The 20523-nt window shown below is 46.2% G+C and overlaps 1 protein-coding gene across 1 annotated transcript in view; it reads right to left on the minus strand.

The window, feature by feature from the left end:
- Positions 1–7466: 7466 nt before the first annotated feature.
- Positions 7467–20523, minus strand: part of USP7 (ubiquitin specific peptidase 7) — a 62963-nt gene continuing 49906 nt past the window's right edge. Inside the window, exons 23-31 of the mRNA XM_054992459.1 lie at positions 19512–19579; positions 18470–18578; positions 18294–18371; positions 17637–17737; positions 17099–17198; positions 15881–16000; positions 14236–14307; positions 13238–13328; positions 7467–12111 (exon numbers count right to left, since the gene is read on the minus strand). Of these exons, the coding sequence (XP_054848434.1) occupies positions 12005–12111; positions 13238–13328; positions 14236–14307; positions 15881–16000; positions 17099–17198; positions 17637–17737; positions 18294–18371; positions 18470–18578; positions 19512–19579 (846 nt within the window). The 3' untranslated portion in view covers positions 7467–12004. The remainder of the gene's footprint in view (positions 12112–13237; positions 13329–14235; positions 14308–15880; positions 16001–17098; positions 17199–17636; positions 17738–18293; positions 18372–18469; positions 18579–19511; positions 19580–20523) is intronic.

Genomic DNA, 20523 nt, shown 5'->3' on the forward strand with positions numbered 1-20523 from the left:
AGTGCAAAACGAATAGCTCGTAACTCAAGTACATTAATGTGCAAGTTCTTTTCCCTTTCTGTCCAAACATCCTGTACACATGCAGCACCACAGTAAGCGCCCCATCCCTGCAGGGACGCATCAGTGGTCACTGTAACCTCAGTATCCTGGTAACCAAACAGGGTCCCTTTAAACAAGTTGTCATCTGACATCCACCAGTCAAGGGAGGATAGAATAGCCCTAGGTATGGACAACTTGAGAGACGGAGGATGACGTAAGGCGTCATACCTCCGCACGAACCAATTCTGAAGCGGGCACATCCGGAGTCTAGCAAAGGGGACCACAGAGGTGGCTGCTGCCATATGACCCAATAAACATCGGATGGTGCGAACGGATTGGAACCGGTTCCTTTTAAACATAGATACCAGCCCCTTCAGGGACTTGGCCCTCTCAGGGGGGAGCAGCGCCTTACCCTCTACAGAGTCTAAATTCGCACCAATATAGGAGGACCTTACAGCTGGCACCAGTTTAGATTTTTCAAAATTTACCAGAAGCCCCAAGCGTTTGCAAGTGTTCAGTACTAATTCCACATCTTGCAGCAGCTTAGCCTCTGAATCAGCCACGATGAGCCAGTCATTGAGGTAGGGAAAGATGGTACAGCCCTCCTGCGGAGGAAGGAGACCACAGGAGCCACACACTTGGTAAATACCCGTGGCACCGTGGAAGGGCGCCGACCGAAGGGAAGTACCTTATAACGGAACACCCTTTGCTGGAAAACGAAGCTCAGGTATTTCCTGTGCTCCTCACGTATTCCCACATGGAAATAGGCGTCCTTCAAATCAAGGACGGCAAACCAATCCCCCTTCTTTAGCAAGGTGATCACAGCTGACAGCGTGACCATTTTGAACTTAGTCACCCTTAGAAAGGCATTAAGGCCCCTTAAATCTAGAATGGGGCGTAGACCCCCATCCTTCTTGGGGACTAAGAAGAACCGAGAGAAGAAGCCTCTCACAGACCCGTCACAGGTCACCTCTTCCACAGCACCCTTGGCCAAGAGCGACACTATTTCCGCATCCAGCTCTGCCATAGTATTATTAACAGCCATCAGAGGTGAGCTACACCTAGGCAGTTCTAAGAACTCCAGCCCGTATCCCTCATCAACGATCGTTAAGACCCATGAGTCAGATGTTATTGACTCCCAGTCAGACAGGAACGGCTTCAGCCTGTCTGAGAAGTTCAAGGATGCGGCTGGACCATCCTGTCAGTACTGCCTCCCAGGCCCTTGCTGGTCTTTCTGCTGGGCCAGGGGTTGAGGCGTGTGGAGCTTGAAGGGCCTACGCCTCCTGGACTGCTGCGCAGAACCGAAGTGGCGCTGAGGGTAGGCAGGGTATTGGTGGTAATAGGGCCGCTGCTGGTACCTGCCCTGATAGTGGTACGGATTGTACCTTGCAGCGTACCGAGGCCTGGAAGCAGGCTTGTCCGTTGAGGTCAATCCTAACGGCCGGGCAGTCTGCCTGTCCTCTTTCTTTTTCTTCAACGCCTCATCAGTGGTCGTGGAGAACAAAGAATCCCCTTCAAAGGGCAGGCCTTCAATCCTTGACCTCACTTCCAATGGGAGGGCCGTCGATCGCAGCCACGAGTGACGCCTGAGGACCACAGCCGAAGCCATTCCCCATGCAGCAGTGTCGGCAGCATGGCTCCCAGCATTCATCTGCTGCTTGAAGAGACGGATGGCTTCTGTCTGCAGCAGGGACACCACCGCCTTCTTGTCAGCAGGCAAATCCCCGACGTAGGACGCCAGCTTCTCCCAGAGGTATAATTGATAGCCAGCCATGATAGTCTGGTAGTTGGCTATCCTGAGGCCCAAGGAGGAGATGGAATACTGGCGCCTACCCATGGCATCGATCTTTCTACCCTCTTTGTCGGGGGGTACGGAAGAGGGGCCCAACCGATGAGGCTGGATCTCCTCAGCGACCAACGAGGAGGGTGGAGGGTGTTTCACCAACGACTGCCAGGTGCCCTGCTTGATTTTATACATCTGTTCGATTCTTTTAGATATAGCAGGTTGATCACAGGGCACCTTCCACACCTTCTCCACTATTTCTTCCACCCCCTCTAGCATGGGGAAACCAACCGTAGCAGGCTTGTCTCCGTAGATCCTTCGCAGGAGCTTGTCCTTGGTCTGAGGTGCCGCCGAGGAAATATCCATTTCCAGCGCCTGGGCCATGCGAGCCATCTGATCCGAGTAGATCCGAAGATCCTCGTAAGGGGAGCTGGTACAGGGCGCCACGTTGTCGTCTGGGGACGGCTCCGACCACGACTCTGACCTGTAGTCCCCGACACTCTCAGCCTCCTCCTCATCGGAACCAAGTACCGACCCGTCTCCTCAATAGGGTGGAGGCAGCTAACCCTGCCTTGAGGTGGATGGCCTCGGTTCTGAATACTCGAACCCGGCAGGCGCCCCCTCCCATTGGCAGTGGTAGGCTGGAGGGATGTACGAGGCCTGATGATGGCGAGACCATGGAGTGCCCGGAACCGACGCTTCCTGCTTCAGAACGGCGCCGGCCGTGGACGGGAGCCGCCGGAAACTGGAGAGTAGCTGGATCCGGTGACGGTCGGTTCCGACGGTGGGCAGACGGGCTTGGATCCGCGACTGGGGAACGATCACTAGGGATCACGATGAAAGTCCATGGATCCGGTACCTCTTCTGGAGCTGGTGAGTCCAGGTGAGGGGAAGGCGTGAAAGGAACCGCCGGCACAGCTTCCTCAGTTGAAGCCCGATGTGGCGACCGAGAACGCCGACACTTAGCCTTCTTTGGTTTCTTTGAAGGAGGCTCAGAAGAGGCCCTCGGAACCGAAGCCCTCTCGGTGGGTGGCCTCTTGGTAGAGCCCGGTCTCAGATCTGACACCTTCCGAGGGGTTGACTTCCCGGCGGCGAGCTGATGTCTTGGTGCCGCACCAGTCGTCGGGTCCGCCGATGGCATCGGATCCGCGCTCCTTGGTTCCGACTCCAACTCCCTCAGATCCGATCAAGACGATGAAACGCTGTGGGGCGGTCTCACCGACCCCTGCGCTGGAGAGGCCGCTCTCGACGGCGCAGCACTCGTCGGCCGAGATTTCGACGCTGACTTTGCTGATGCCACTGAGCCCGCTCTTGAATGCCGTTCAGCAGAGGGGCTAGGGCCGGCCTTGGGGGATGGCAATGGAGTACCCTCGGACATTACTTTCCGTCACAAGGAGGAGTTCAGTCGGGCCTGACGTTCCTGCCGGGCCTTGTGGGTAAATTTTTGGCAGACCTTACATACCGAAACGTTGTGGGTCTCCCCCAGGCAAATCAGACACAGATCATGGCCATCGGTCTGGGCCATTTTTGTGTGGCACTGAATACAGTGCTTAAATAAAGCTTTTGAGGCCATACTAGGATTAGGCAAAAAGCGTCGTCAAACAGTTCGAGGTTATATTTACCGAGTCCAGTCAAGATCCAAATCAGTCAGAAGAAGAATAGTCAAGTCCGAAATCTGAAGTCAATACCAAATAAGCAATCACGAAGCAATAAAGCACGGAGCTGCGAAGCAAAAAAGGTTGTCTCCAAGCGGCGGCAAGAAGAGAACTGAGGGAAGGGGCCTTTGGTCACTGGAAGGATATGTGACCGTTTGGGCGGGAAAACGGTCGCTGAGGCGCGCGACAAACGGCCCCTTCGGAGCTATGGAAGCGATAAAGAATTCTCCGGTGGCTGGCCTGCGCCTGTGCAGTCCCCCCCCGCCATGTGTGGAGGCACAGAAGAACGAAGATGAACATTTAAAAACCTTTGCCCAGGCAGAGAGAGGTTTCCAGAAAATGGCCAAACTCCCTGATCAGCTCTCCTGTGTGCTTTAAAAAAGCAAAAGCCAGCCCTCAGGAGGGGCTTTAACTTCTCTTCCCCACCACACCATTCACCTGGTAGACCCCCCTCCAAGATATTATGGTGGGGGGAACAGAAACTGGTATTATGCGTGCCTTTTTTACACCTATGGGCCAAAAGTAGATGGAGTAGAATTTGCTGGGAAAACGTTTGTTGGGGGTGGGGTGGGATGTCAGCCACTTCCAGGACCTTGATCCAAATCAGGCTCCCATCTAGGTGAGATTTGAGCCCAGTGGCGCCTTCAAGATCAACAAGATTTTCAGTGTATAAGTGTTCGAGAGTTAAAGCTCTGGCTTTGAACATCTTGTTGGTATCTAAGGTGACACTGGACTCAAATCTCACTGTTCTACTGCAGTCCAACTTGGCTACCCATGTGACAAGTGCATTTAACAAGAAAAACTCATCCACTGGAATATCTGCATAGGATTGTACTGTCAATCATGGATTCTCAATATGCCGGTCGTTTGCCCCTAAGTTTCCGAAGTCTGAGTGCCAACAGGAGTTCTTTGTTCACTGATGCAGCCATGTGTGGAGTGTTACAGAGTAACACTGGGCAGCTCTCTCAATGGGACGCTTTTCAATGGAGGGCCCATCAGACATTCAACAGACACGGAGCAAGTGGTGAAGAAAATTTATTTGCTTTGTTTATAGCCCACACCTCTCCCTGAGACTCAAGGCGAGTTGCAAAATTTAAAGACAATTGCAACAAAATAGTATAAGATATACAAACAAGACTGTGCTGCAAAATTAGAAAACATGGCAATAAAGATACCGTAAGACATGATGTAGCATGAACAACGCAAGAACTGGATTAACAGAAATTAGAAAACATTGCTGTGAGATCCAGATAACACATACAATACACAGTGAAATATCCCACAGCTCTACCCCACTAGTAAAAAAAAAAAAGTATGCAAAAATGGATGTGTGGGAAATCAGCATATATGTGGGCCCAAACCAGCAATCAGGGCCCATTTCAATGCATCTCATTGAGCGCAAACAGCAAAGGGGTACCATTCATAGAGACTACCTGGTGTGGCTGAAACGGACAGTGCAATCCTAAATAGTAACTTTTCTTAGGATTGCACTGTAAGTTAAGGAAGAATGTGTGTTGCAGGGGCAGAATCTCACGCTTGCTCTTCTGAACTTTTGCAAAGTATGTTGTTTTGCTAGCTCTATTACAATACATTTTAAACTTTTCCAGCTACAGAGGTTTTTTAAAAATTTAACTACCTGAAAAAGGTCAGAAACTTTGCCATATTTATGCAAGGTAACATTTGCCTCTTAACAATAACTTGGCCCTTCAGAACATTCAAAGAGCCCCTTGTTAATTTTTATCATCGCCTGGTAAGCTGGTGTTCTGGAGAATGGAGATGACAGACATAAGACCACCTGCTGAGCATGTCGCAGCAACTTCTAACTCACAGCTCATTCTCTTACCTGCTGCAGCAGTGCTCAGTTGCAGTATATTTATTGCAGAAAGTTTCCCCCATCGAATACCATCTCATACTATTTTTCAAAATGGTACTTCAGAGCTACTTCCCAGGAGTTTAAAAAATCTTAAAACGGGAACGTAACAACAACATTCAATTTATATACCGCCCTTCAGGACAACTTAATGCCCACTCAGAGCGGTTTACAAAGTATGTCATTATTATCCCCACAACAAAACACCCTGTGAGGTGGGTGGGGCTGAGAGAGCTCTGAGAGAGCTGTGACTAGCCCAAGGTCCTCCAGCTGGCTTCAAGTGGAGGAGTGGGGAATCAAAACTGGCTCTCCAGATTAAAGTCTCGTGCTCTTAACCACTACACCAAACTGGCTCTCACACCAAGAATCTGTAGCTCACCAAGAAAAATCAAGGCAGAGTTTGGTCCTTTCCCACAATTGTGTTCTTAGATCTTGTAACTGGAGGTGCCAAGGGCTGGACTCCCGGAACCTTCTTGCAGTTCTGCCTTCCAGCAGCAGCCCAGGATTTCCACTAGAGGCTTCACTGGTCTGCTATCAGCCAGTTGGTTCTAACAGCACCCTCAGCCTGTAAAGTTTTGAACGGCTTCCAAGAAGCCTACAGCAATTTCTTCCCCCTAAGCTTCACGGAAGATGCAGTTCCCCAAGCTGGAATGGGGACGTCTCCCTCTAGTGGAGACTTCAAAAAGGCCTAGCACACAACGAGCACTGACACTCAAAATTGTGAATTATGTTCTCGGTGTACAAGATGATAAAAGGCAGCCTTGAGGAAGGGGAACACCTTCAAAAATCATCTCTGAAAGGATATCGCAGTGCAGAAAAGGGCAAGCAAGGGGTTGGAGGACCTTTCTGATGAGTCTGGGACTTCTCAGTTTAGAAGAACAGGCAACCCACTGTGCATGGGATGGAGAAAACGGATAAAGGAAGCTTTTTCTCCCTCGCCCATCATACAAGGATTCCTGGGCACCTAATGAAGTCGATGGGCAATAGAACAGAGAAGACTCGTTTCCTTAATGAGTGATTGATTGGAGCATTTCACTGACGGGGAGGCAGTGATGGCCACGAGCGAAGATGGGTTTGAAAGGAGATCAGACAGCGTCCCGGCAGAGAGATCCACCCATGGCTACTAGCCACGGTGACTAAAGGGAACCTCGGCATTCAGAGGAGAGTAAACCTCTGAAACCCAGCGAAGGAGGCAGCGGCAGGGAAAGCTTTGGCTCCTGTGCCTCGTTTTAGTCGGCCCTCCAGCTGCTGTTGTGAGTCTGGACGCTGGGCAGGATGGACAACCATCTGCCCAGGAGGCCTCTTCTCGTGTTCTCAAACAGTGTCTCGGCATTAGCCAACCATTCAAAACAATGATTCTGATTATTTTTATTCAGCCCAATCTGATTAGAAAATTGAACACTCCGGCCATCTTTTCCCCAAGTCCTAAACAGATTTTAAGTCTCCTTAATTGGGTTACGTCCGCAAATTCTTACAAAATTATTTCAGCCGTTGGCGTTCCTGAACGTTCTTATTCTTGTGTCACATTTTCCCACTTTTGTGACCATCAGGAAAATTTGTAACCAATTGCACAGCAGTGTTTCTAATTAACTTTTAACAGAAAAATAATTAAAGCCCCTTCTGGCTTCAGTGACTCCAAAGCGGTAAAGTGGTTTGAGGCCAAAGGAGACCCAAGTTCAAATCCCTGCCCTGCTACAGGGAGACTTGATCCTGTAAGTTTCTCTGCCTAACCTACCTCACAGGGTAGTTGTGAGGACAAGATAGTGGTGGCGGGGGAGAGGATCAATACACTGGTCTGATAAAAAAAAGATAAAAGTGGGATTGATACCCCTGAGCAAGCAGTGCTATCAGGTGTTTTCCAATTAACATTTGCAATTCAGATTTCAGTCTCCCTTTCTAAACAATTTCTAAGAACTCACCTGATTGTTGTGCTCCCCCCCCCACTTCTGCCAAAACCCCAGGGGGGGCTCTGATCGAAAAGTATGCCAAACCATTCAGAAGACTGGGGAGTGCTGCACAGTGGGGGGGGGGAGACACCCAACCCAGAGCAAGCTTAGGAAACCCACCCTCCGTATCATTTTAACCCTGCTTCCCAAAGGAATAGATCCAGACACAGCAGCAGAAACATAGAACTTGCTTATTTTATTTCCAAGTTATATACATCAGAGTCTACAGAAAATGATTCCTTATAAACAAAAGTATTCTAAAACAGCAAGAATGTGGCACTGAGCCCAAAAAAATGTGATTTGAGCCACAGGACTGGTGCATTAAACTGTCTAGAGCATAAATAATTTGGGTCACAGCAGCTTCTTGCCCACCATACAGTCAGACCTCCCCTCAAAAGAAAGACACAGAAAGAACATACTAACAGCCCTGGCTGGGATCACATGCAGGGACCCCCCCTCCTCAGCGTTCTGCCATCCCCCCAATGCCCACAGACAGGGCTGAAGAAGTATCCTGCGTACAAATACGGATATTCCATTTTACTTATCGTGGCAGATTAATCCTGCACAAAGGGGGCTAAACCCTTTTTAAAGACCATCTTTATTGATTTGGTGTCACAGAATTTGCACTCAAATTCTAACCTATGCTGTTTTTGAGAAAAATGGTGACTGGCACAGCAGCCCCCCATGGACACAAAGTTATTAAGCCTTAGCAGAGAACGTAATCAGAGTTGCATGACATGACCTTACAGAACCTTATTTTGGCAAGCCTTGGGAATAAAAAAGCACCAATCGGGGTTTCGAGGGAACCCCTTTCACTGCTGCGTTCAGGCTCTCTTTGTGGAAATACCCATTGTTCCGTTATTAGTTTTCTGCGGCTTTTAACCAGAGAGCTCGGGAAAACCAAAGCACAGGACAGAGGGCCTACATCCCAGAATATGCACAGTATTCTTGCCAGTTCAAAGGAAGTTTTAAAAAATAGAAAAAGTAACCAACTAGAAAACTTGAAAAATTAAAAACAAAGACGTTGGGTGTTTAAATTGCCCCCTTGTGGTAACAAATGGCCAAGTTTAGAAAGGTTAGGAGAGAGAGCCTGACAAGCTTCGGAGTGAGGTGTGGTGGAATTCTGACGTGCCGAGGAGTCTGGAAAGAAACAGGCTTGGAGTTCCATTAAAACTTTTCGGCCAACATTCCTGTTTTGTTCACACGGATACTAGACGCAGAATGCAAAGCAAAAAAAAAAACCAGGCAGGCATCAATAGAATCCTTATTTTCTGTCCTCGGAGCAAAACTCTGTTTCCTTTTTACATTTTTCACTGCAAGTCTCTGGAGATAACAAGACACTCTCCTTTGACTGGGGGAGGGGAAGAGATGCACACATCCTTCAAAATTTTGCGAGTGGAGGGAAACTATAGTAAGGTGCAAAACCCAAAGCCGCTCCTGGCTCCTTGGGCCACCAATCCCAGTTTCCCTCTTACTTTTCTGCTGATAGTCACATATTCCATGGTGGGGAGGGAGCCTCTTCTTTCCAGCTCCAGTCTGGCACTTGGCTGCCTGGGTTGGTGAAGTTAATACACACGTCTTGAAATTTGGGAAGCACGCACAACAAATCCAAGGTGTCTGAAATGCCATCCTTGTTACTACAGTTAAATTTAACACTGATCACAAAAGAAATACTTCTCTAACTTTACAAACCACCAGTGATTGTAAAAGAAACCCAGTCACCTATTTGCAGAAAAAAAAAACAGGTTATCAAAGCATGCACACCACACACTGTCAGAGAAATCCTTAATGCCAAGACAGACTGTAACAATCTGATCAAGGTGCTCTTCCCTCACTCGAGAGAACTATGAAGCATCCTCCAAATCATGGCAGAAGCCATGTGACTCTCAGGACTGTGGATATTTTCTGCTAAAAATTACGAAGTCATCTTTCCCCCAAAAGTTTACTAACTAAACACATTGCAAAAATCCCTGCTACTTCTACCACGTCTGGGAAGGAACAAGGAACGAAGACCCCTCAGATCTTCCTTCTCCCCAGCATTTCGAGGTTTCAACAAACAATACCTCTGCATTTTCAAGTCCACTTCACAGCCCAAGGACAAAAGGTATGCAAGCCGAAATTCTCAGGATGCTTCAATTCAGCTGGCGGTACCATCTCTCCTCCCTCTCCACACACTTCTGCCTCTCAAGGGAAGTTTTGGGAGGGCATTACAGGTTCGGTCCGGATTCCACTAAAACCCTCCCCCGGCTCCATCCCAAGGTACCCAGAGGAGGAGAGACGGCCTGCTCTTCCTGGCATCCATATATGCCACATGGGAACAGGGAGACTGGCTGGCCCTGGCTCACAGGGAGCGAGTACTCTCTATAGGGCGTGCACACGCACAACGACAGTTGGACACACACACACACACACACACACCCCAGAAATGCAGTCAGAATGCTTTTAAAAAGGGGGACAAAAGGGGGAGAAGCCAGAAATACTCCTCAGAATCAAGCACCCTGCACACAAGTTTCCCAATCCACTGGAAAGCCATGTTTACAGGAAAGTCAACGTCCACACAATTCCCTCTCTACAGGCCAATTTCTCTTATTGGCAGAAATGAAGCCGAAAACCTTTACCTGAACAGACGGTCCCGTTGCCACAGATCCCCCAAGCCTCCCTCAACACAGAAATCTAACCTATCAGGGAGGCTAAAGCTCAACTCCTCTCCTTGATCTGCTGGTTCTTAAACAGCAAGTTTATGGAAACCATTTCACACTGTATTTACTCAAGACATGCCAGCAAACATCGGATGCTCACAAGTGATGACTTTGGTATGCAAGGACAAGCCTATTATCAAACCTCTGCAGTAAGTATTGCTATCAGATGGAGAGTGACTCATTTGTATTAATTTTCCACATTCCCAAGGGCTGGGTATAATACATGTTATGTGCATTAAATGATCAACACAGACCACTCTGGGAAGTTATAATCTGCCCTGAGTTCCAGCATGAGATTCACGCCCCTCTTCCCACCCTGGCCAAACATCAAAACTGTACATTGGCCAAAACCCCACAAAAAGTTCACTAAAAATGTATCAGTGAAATTGCCCGTAATGTGTACTTAAAAAAGGAAAGCAGAGACCTTCTTCAACGTCCAAGGCCACCACGCACTGAAGGAAAATTTTATAGAAAATTTTTATTCAACATACAACATTTTTTTCCAGCGAAAAGGCAATATACAGGAAGAATCATTGCACACGGCAGCTACAGAAACAAAAGAAAAGATTGGGCTGGGAGGGAGAGAAAAAGCAAAACTTTAAAAGGAAAAAAGAGAATTGCTGATTCTAGATTTTTTTTCCTGAACTGCACTCAAAAAACTTAAAAGAGACACGCAAGGCTGTCTGTTTGCTCCAAACTAAAATGGAAAAGCAATTGGCGGGGGGGGGGGGAGGGGGAAAGAGAGGAAATGAAGTAAAAACTACACACCATGAATATTGACATCTGTGAATTTCATTTGCAGACTCGCCCCCACCCACCCCCTCCCGAACCCAAAATTGTGTTAAATTGTACACATTCCTCCATTAAATATACAATTTTATTTTCTTCCCACCTTCCCACCCCCACCCATTTTAATTCTTTTTTACAAAGTCAACAGCTTACTAAATGCTAGTGAACATGCCCTGATGCTAAAAGGCTATTTTTGCTCGCCTTCCCCTTCCATCCCAGATTAACTACATTTTCTTTTTTATATATATATGTATATGTATATATATATATATATATATAAAAAAGTATACGCCTTTTTCTTTCTGCAAACCTTCCAAGCTTGTTAGTTCTTCGTCTGCCAGGTTTTTTTTTCTTAAATCCCAAAGGATTCTATATTTAACCACTTTTTGAAAATGAATACGAAGCACAGCCCTCCCCTCCTCTTCCAGGACTCTTGACATCTCCACTGAAGCCTCCACAAGATCTTCCTTGGCAAAATGCAATGTTTAAAAAAAAAATTGACTCAAAATCCATTTATTTAAAATAATAATAATAATAATAATAATAAAAGAGAAACCCTAGACTGATTGAAGAGACCAAACTTTTTCCCGAATAAGTGCCAAGAGTGTACACAGTGAAGTAGAGATTTGCTATTTATTGACGATGTGAGCTTTTTTTCCTGTTTGCATTTACAAATGCACAAAAAAATCATTTTTAAAGGATATAACCGAAGGAAATAAACTGGATGTGAGCCTAACCACAGCTCCAACTAGTTGCAGTGATGGCTGGTACCACGTATATTTTGAAGGGGGAGGGGGAGGGGCTGCCAGTACGGGTCCTCCGTTCATTGTAGTACAGACAAAATATTTTTGCCAACGTCAACTTCTTCTACACTCAACCCTTTCCCCCCTTGTTATGCTGACAAGCTCATTTTAACATTTTCCCATAAAAACTCTCATTGGCACCCAAAAGCTTTATAAAACACCTTCATTTTGCTCAAAAAAGGGCAGTCAATAATAATAATAATAATAATAATAGATTACAGAGAAGCCAAACTGAACAGCCTCAAAATAAAATTAATACATCAGCAGCAAATCCTCTTGCTGGAGACTTCCGACCGAGTGCACGTGTACCAAAAGTCCTACGGTTGTTAAAAAGGTGCGCACACACACACACGCACACACACACACACACACACTTATTGTTGCCCCCCTTTTTGCCTCAAACAAACGGGAGAGGGTCAGTCAGTTATGGATTTTAATAGCTTTTTCAAGGTACGTGTAGCGACTTCTCTTTGGGGCTTTGTTGAAATGGTCAAGCCCGAGCCATGGCCGAGGGTGAGACATGTTGCCTGAAGGGGGGGGCGGGGGGGAAGACGGGGGGAAAAAAAGACGAAAAACAGAACACATTCAGTTGTTCTACACAAAATATGTACAACACACAGAAAACTAAAACTGCTGAGATGTGCTGCGACTGTCTAAGGTGCTCAGCGCTCCCACGTTATTTCCACACAGCAACAATAAAACTAGATTTAATTGTGGCCGTGCCTGGCGGGCTGTTCTTCAAGTGGGGAGTCTCAAAGGTTAAACACACCCAAAGCATACTGAAAAGGTGTGGCAGAGGTTTGGCACCCCAGCCTTTGAGAAGCTCCAATAGACTAAAATAAGGGTGTGCAATCAGGTGGTGATGGAGAGTGCCCTCAAGCCATAGCTGTCTTATGGCAACCCCTGGTTGGGTTTTCATAGCAAGAGACTCACAGAGGTGGTTTGCCATTGCCTGGGCCTGCAACCCTGGTCTTCGTTGGAGGTCTCCCATCCAATTACTAACCAAGGCCAACCCTGCTTAGCTTCTGAGATCTGACGAGATCAGGCTCACCTGGGCCATCCAGGTCAGGGCATGCTGTTGAGCTTTCTGTGTGCTGAGCTTGCATTTTGGAGTGTCTCGTGGCCCTCCCAGCCTTGCCCCACTGTGTTTCTGCAGTGAGAGTCAGCTTCGACTTTTTCCCCATTGGAGACAATGAAGAGTGGCTGGGGGCACCTTGTTCAGGGATCCATAGAACGGGATCCAGGGGTCCAATCTTTGTGAAACTTGGGGGGTCTTTAGAGGACACTCAGGAGAAAGTTTCCTGAAAATCTGGTGGAGTTTGCTTGACAAATTACTCCCCCAACTCCCCCCCTCAGGTTTCCATATAGAAAATAATGGTTGAATAAATCTGTGATTCTCTAATCTTGCCAAAGTGGATTAGAGAACCTTATCTAGATCTCAGGAAATCCATATTTTTTTGTTTTCCTTGAAACCCAGATCCAGATTTCACTTATGTTTTTTGGTGCACATTCCTAGTTATAAACCCTCTGCCAAATATCCACGTACGAAATTTGCAGTGGCCACGGCGCCTCCTAGAATGACCTTTCTGACCAGCACCACCTGACTTGGAACACACAGAAAGGGGCCCAGAAGCAAAGTCCAGGGATACTCACCAGGTTGGGGCTCAAAATCTTTCAAGTTCACTTCATATTCATCTTCATTTAGATACTGGTGCCGACCCATCATTACGATAGCAAACTTAAACTTTAAGAACAAATAGGGGGAGGGGAGAGACAGTCAGCTCAAAAATGGATTTGGAAAAGGGGCACCAAATAATATTACTGGAGGCTTCTAGCCCTTCTGCACTTCCTCTCCTCTCCTCTTCCAACCCACAAGATGGCGTCCAGTGACCCTCTGCCCTCCCTGTACAACCAAGGACATCCATCCATTTTGACTCTGCTCTTCCTCAAAAGTGCTTAGGGAAGAGGTACATGATTGTAGTCTCCCCCCTGTCCATTTTATCCTCTCAACAGCCTTGTGAGGTAGGCTAGGCTGAAAGAACAAAGCTGAGTGGGGAGCTGAATACAGGTCTCTCGCACCCCTAGCCCAGCAATCTAGCCACTACACTATACTGGCTTTGCACCTCTCTCTCTTGCAGAAACCAAGATGGTGAGAGAGTTGCTTTTCCAAGTGAGTGGGGAAGTCAGCCCCCTGCAAAGCCTTTATGGTGATGAAAGATCCTGCCCCCCGCCCCCCCGAGGTGCGGAGTTGTATCTCCTTATTAGGTTTAGAAAGGTTTATTTTTTTTCCACGTGCTTCTGATATTCAGTGATTCCGCACACGTTGGATAATGCACTTCCAATCCTCTTTATAGATCATTTGGAATGGATTTTTTTATGTGCGGAACAAAAAATCCACCTCAAACGATTGATAAAGTGCATTGAAAGTGCATTATTCAACATGTGCGGAATCAGCCATAGTGTTATTGGGAATATTTTTTCCAGGGAATTCTCGAGTCTGCGGATGCTGAATTCTTTTGCTTTTAATTCTTCATGTAACATTTTGCTATCATTATTTCTAAGCTGCTCTGAACACACCACAAAGCACCATGAACACATTTTAAACAAATATACATTCATCTGTAAAAAAATGCTCTGCTCCACAGCCGTACCTTTTCAAATTCCTTCTCCTGGATGTCCAACACCATTTGGATCCTCTTCATCACTTCCCGAAAGTGTTCACCCTAGAAAAAGCAGAACCCCAGAGATGCAGAGGGAAAAATAAATAAATGCCATCTAAGTTCTGGAAAGACTTGGGCTAAAGGTTACTGCTGAAGACATCAATGAAGTGGCGGGCCTAGAGGTGCAGACTAGGATTCAGCAGACCAGGGTGTGAATCGCTGCTGTGATACTTGCTGGGTGACTTTGGGCAACTGTGCCGTCCCAGCATCACCTGACTCAGGGCTGTTATGAGGATAAAACCGGGAAAGGGCCACTATGAATGCCAGCTCTGAGGTCCCAAATCCAAGCCCTAAATTCTGGTCCTACTACACCACACTGCTGCTCACTGTCAGATTCTAACGGTTCAAGTCCTGGGAAAGGAGTGTGAAGGGAAACAAAAAACACCCACAGACAATGAAACTAGAGCAAAAAAAATCTAATAGCAGTTAATATACAAACTCGTATAACAGACAACAGATCAAAATATATCCAGTGATTCCGACCAAGAACCCGTATGAAGCCAAATGAGCTTCATACAAAACATTCAACCTTGCAATGCATATAAAAAGTTACACAGACCTGGCAGACATCACAGACACCAACACATATACAAACATACTTGTCTAAACATTATGGCAAAGCACATTTTGAATTATCTTCTACAGAGAGTAAAATATTATTCTCGTCTTAATATATGTGAAGCAAACTTCTTTTCCTCCTACATGAGGCCACTTATGAATTAAAAAAAGCTCAAGACAACCCGTTTTTTTCCTCTGATACAAACCCTGCAAGGAGGAACAGCTGCTTCTTGTTCAGAGTCATTGGATATATCCCGATACACTGTCTATTGCACAAGTTTGTATATTCAATACTATTAGATTTTTCACTCTACTTTCATTGTTTGTGGGTGAAGGTTTTTGTTTCACTTTGTGTGGTTCCACTTTCTCCGCTGGTCATAATTATGGCCAGAAGACTGTAGTGGGGGGGACAGAAAACTTTCTTGCACAGTCCACTCACATCTTAAAGATCAACAAAATTTTCCAGGGCATAAGCTTTTGTGAATCGAAGCTCACTGTGTCCAATATCTGTGTTAAACTAGAACTCTACAAATGGATGACGCCCAACCTAATTCAGTAGAAAATTAGTAGAAAAGACTATAGATGTGAAGGGCAAAGACCAAAGATAAATACTGCTAGTCCTTCAAGACAGCCCCCGTTGCAGAATCTAATCTAATAGTTCTCAACTTGTGGGCCAGAACCCAAAATGCAGGTCCAGCTCACTCGCTGATGAGTTACAAGGACAAAGAGACTCACTAACAAATCTGGGTTTGCCTCCACATAATGTGTTACATGGCCATGAAATGCTGCCTGTTGCTCAGTAATGAACACTCAAAAAATGAAAAATAAACTGGTTCAGTGTTAGCAGACATAAGATTCTTGCATTGGGAAGGCGAAGTGCATGGGGTTACTTTGCAAGTGTCTTGAATAGCAAACTCAGTTCAGAAGCGGGTCCCACTATCAAGAGGACCACACGTTGCCCCTTAAAGCAGCAGCAGATAACTAATGCAACTACAGTGCAAAGAACCACCACACCTACCTGGTGTATCCTTAGCAAGAAAGGTGTTCCAAATGTCCCGAAAACCTCTTTCTGGAAATGAGCAACTGTAATGAGCATCTCATTCTCCTTATCTAGATCTACCTGGTCCTGGGGTATTTCCTGCATTCAAAGACAACACAGCACGTGGATCAGGAAGGCAGGCGCACTCGCCACCACCGACAACAGCTGGAGGAACAGGCCCAGCGCAGCTGCAACAGGCCCCAAGGCCGTCTTTTAGTCAAGCAACAACAGTGCAGGACTTTCACTAGGACAACAAGGCCACACGGCCACTTTCCAAACAAGGGCTGGTTTTCCCATTTTCAAAGAGGAAACCACCAGCCCTTCTTTGGCCTAAAAGCTTTTGGGGCAACTTGCTGTCAGCTGGACCTCAAAGTAGCAGAGAACCTTCCTCTGTTCCCCTTAAACACAACTGCAGCAAGGTGCAGAAGGGGGTCTCTGTTCACCACACCCACACCAGTACTTCCCTCCTCCTCCGTTTTGCTTAATGTTCACCGATTTTGAACTCTTGCTCATTACGGTGATTTTGGGGTTGTTCCGAATAAGAAGACTTCTGCTCCTGTTGCAGGATTTTTTCTTCCCTGAGATGTTACAGCCAGGGGAGATGTGCATGCATGCATGCACGCATCTGAGAAGGCAAACTGCCACACTTCCACTCTCCTTGGCTTATGTCCTCCAGTCCTGCCACCGCCAAACTGATTTCCAGGCTTCCTTTTCACCAGCAATTCGGCACTGGTGAGCCTCGGAGCACAAGCTGAATGGCAAGCATGTGCCAGTGTTTAGGCACGCAGGGAGGATACCTCTTCACACAGCCTTCTTAAACAGATCTGTATTGTATCACTCTATTACCGAATACAGAAATTCAAGTGAGGTAATAAAAAGCAGCTTTGTGGAGTATTAAAATTAAGGATTTTTCAGAGGCAAGTCACAAGATATTTTGAGGCCACAGGTAGAAAATCCAGAGGCAAACAAACTACTTAAGTACTGTGCACAATCCACCATAAAGTCTTCTCATCACACTTTGCAGAAATGAAGCACGTGCCTTGTGGCTGGGAAGGATGCTCCAATGGCTGTCCCACCCTAGACACTTAAGCCTGTGGTGGGCCAATGGACCCAATCACTGGCAGACAAAAAGCCCCAAGAAAGGAGCCGCTGAACCGGTGCTGGCACTCAAAGGAAGTCGCAGGGCTCTGCACTGACCTCTATTCGAAACGTCCGACTAGTTGCTGGTGATAAACACTCTAACAATTCGTCTTCCTGATGGACACCGATTATTTTGTAACTTACAATTTCTAGCAGCCTTAATAGGGAAGAAGGAAAACAATGATCAACAAACTTCTAGCAAATGGAGCATCACTCAAGACATAAAACCAAACAAGCCCCAGGAACGGATGGGACTGCGCTCAGTACCATTCCCTTCCCCTTTGACAGGATGGAGGGAGGGAAAATATCCCGGTAAGCTGCACACAACGCTTAAAACAGGACAGACATATTGGGAGCGCTGTCAGCAATGCTCATTTCAACCCAACACCAGACTGTGGCGTGCGACGTAAATGGGTCTGACAAAAAGACTCGGGCTTGCTAACAGTTTTCACTCGGGCAAGACCAACAGTTTTCACTGTCACAGAAGTTTCCACCTTGAGTAAACCTGTTTCAGAGGCAAACCTACAGTCATTTGCAAGCCACAGCCTTGAAGAAGGCAAAGTACTATACGTTTAAGACAACAGAAAACACTTGCCTTAATTTTCCTGACCCCCTCTCAGCAAGTTCTACAGCTTTTTTACATTCGTCTAATAAATCCCGTACGCAGCCATGCTTGTCTGGATACAGTGTTATCTCCTAAACATTAGAAAGGGGTGGAAGAAGAAAACAGTCAGGCCAGTGAAATGCAAAGAGAAACATAAGAACAAAGGGGACCGACAAGCGCTTCTTGATATTGCTAATTTAGCCGGCTAATACATGCCAAAGTTAAAACCTGCCAGTAACAAGCTGTTAATGGGGCTTCCTCGAGAGATGCTACCCATACTAAAAGAGGAAACAAAAAACAGCCCTGCCATATCTAAAAGACAGAGCCAAATGCTATTATGCAATTGCCCAGAGAGCTGCAAGCAGAAAAACATAATTTTGCGATACCAGGTAATAATTTGAAAAATCCATTTAGTTCATATTATTTGTCTTGGAAATATCAAGGTATTGAGTTTTGTGCTGTGACAGAGAAGTCAGAATTTGGATTCGGAAGCTGGCATGTATGTTGCAAGGGCTGCCTCAACAACTTGCAAACTTTAATCTGCAAGTCAACTTTTGTGGATTAACACCTCGACTGAAGAGAGCCTGCTCTTCGATGGGCCTTCTTCCTTCACTGTCTGATCGAAGATTTCAAAGACACCTTTCTTACCTCTTCCCTAAACAGGCTGTTTAGCCATATGCACTTAAAACTTCTCCTGTTTTCAAAGTCTGTGATTTTCATTTTGAGCTACAGAGAGAGAGAAAACAAACACAAAAACACTATTTAGTCCTTCTGATGATGAACGAAAGAATCCTCTTACCTATACAAATGAAAAAGAACCCTACCTGCTGATAGTAAAGTTTCTTAGGTTGTCTAGGCTTGAAGAACTGCAGAAGATCTCTTAAAGTTCCATCATAATTATGTCTAAGAGGGTTACCGGGGCCATCTCTATAACTGAACAAGAAAAACAGGACAAAGAGCTCACTCTCAACAGCTTCACTCTCCCACCTTCTTTACCTCTCAAACGCAGACTGAGTTTAGCGCTCGCAATCTGCAAGACTTGATGTTGGCAGGAAGCCTACGGCATTCCATCTCTCTCCAACTTCTTTCTTGCAGTAAGTTTAAAAAAGTCAGGGCAGCTTGAGGAGTAGCAGAGCTTGCCAGTCTAAATTAAAAGCATTAAAACCAGACAGCAAATCCAGGAGACTCATCTTATATATATATGGCTACAGAATGGTGCATTACCTCTGGCCAGTGTGGGAGGTCATTGAATACGAAGAGATGGTTAGAAATCAAGAGCTGAAGGCTCTGCACAGACTTCTTCAAACTCTGCCCTCTGCCTTACAGAGGACCTCAGAGTTCCAACTTGCACTAGAAACCAACACCATAACTGCTGGCTTGTGCACAGTAGAGGGGCTATAGCTTGCCTTGTTATGTGCTAAGGCGACTTGAGACCTTTCATGCTGGGCAACAACTAACCTTACTACTAACCTGCCAACAGCTTCCTGAATCTGGTCACTATTGCGTAGGTCCTGAATTGGTCCTAACCAGAGGGAGGGGGACTGACATATTGTAGGATGTAAGGAAGATGAGGCTGTACCACCCATTATCCTTTTCTGTTGCATTTAGATTAGAGAAACTGTCACCTGTTAACATAACCCTGCTTTGCCCTAGTCTCCCCAAAAACTTGGCAGCCAGTGCCATACAAGCATTAAAGATCAGGGTTCTCATATGTCAAATGCTGGTAACTGCTAGCATGGGGCCCCAGAATTAAACTCCTCATTCAGGGCTAACACCAAGGCTATGTTTGGGCTGCGATTAGAATAAACGTACTTTGGAAGCACCAACAAATATAAAGGGAGGTCTGTTCACATGAATACCTCTTACCCTTGAGACTTGAAGAACTGCAGTAGCATTGGGTCCGTATTAAGCCGCTGGGCAACTGTCTTTGCAACCTAGGAAACAAACATTTAAAAATGAACTCAGAATAAAAAGCATTTTGGGGGAATGTAAGTGGTTCAGCACACTTTGGGAGGAGCCCAGAATGCAAAGGATTTGCAGATATTGTCTGCAAAAGGACTTGCTCTGAAGACAACCACCACCTTTTCATTTAGTACATCATAACCTGGGGTCCAGAATACATCCATTCTATCCTTCTGGAAGTCTACATTCATTTAATCTAGTCACTATACATTCAGGAAAATGAATGGGCTATACCGTTTCAGACTGCAGGTGGGTGTTCCCTCCCCTGCAGTTAAAAACAAAATCTCCCCTATAAATAGAAAATTAGCACAGTTATCAAAGTAATGAAGAGCCAAGATCTGGATGCAAAGAAACAACAGAATACACCTACATCTGAAAGGTTTACACATCCCGCAGAAGCTGCAAACAGCGAGATAAAATGGAAAGTTGGGGGGAGGGGGGGGAGTTCAAGAAATCCCTGTCCTGAACATTTCCTGGGGGCAGGAACATAAAAACAGTACTAATTATCATTAAGAAGCAGCACTCAATCCATCAATTCTTCCCTTAAAAGCACACATGAAGTTCTGCGCAAAGATTAGAGCAAAGAAGTGGGGTGGGGTGGGGGGAAGAGAACCCTCCCGTGCACCTTGCACTTCAAACTTGAATTTATTATGTAATCAAGTATACTGTACTGAGTATACTTCCCACGGGAGGGTTCTCTCTCCTCCACTTCTTTGCTCTGTGTTTTGGTGTTCCTTGCAAAGATGCCAGGCAACACTTGGGAAATGAGGGTTACTAGCGCTCCAGGACCCAAGATGTCTATTTTAAATCATGTCCCAGAACTGGAATGTGACACGGCCTCTTTCAGTTCTCAGACTTTCAAAAGCACTTGCCAACCTGAAGGCTGCGTTGCTCTTGCACTCAATTTCCTTGGGAA

The sequence above is a fragment of the Eublepharis macularius genome, chromosome 12, assembly GCF_028583425.1.
Source record: "Eublepharis macularius isolate TG4126 chromosome 12, MPM_Emac_v1.0, whole genome shotgun sequence".
Taxonomy (NCBI): Eukaryota; Metazoa; Chordata; class Lepidosauria; order Squamata; family Eublepharidae; genus Eublepharis; species Eublepharis macularius.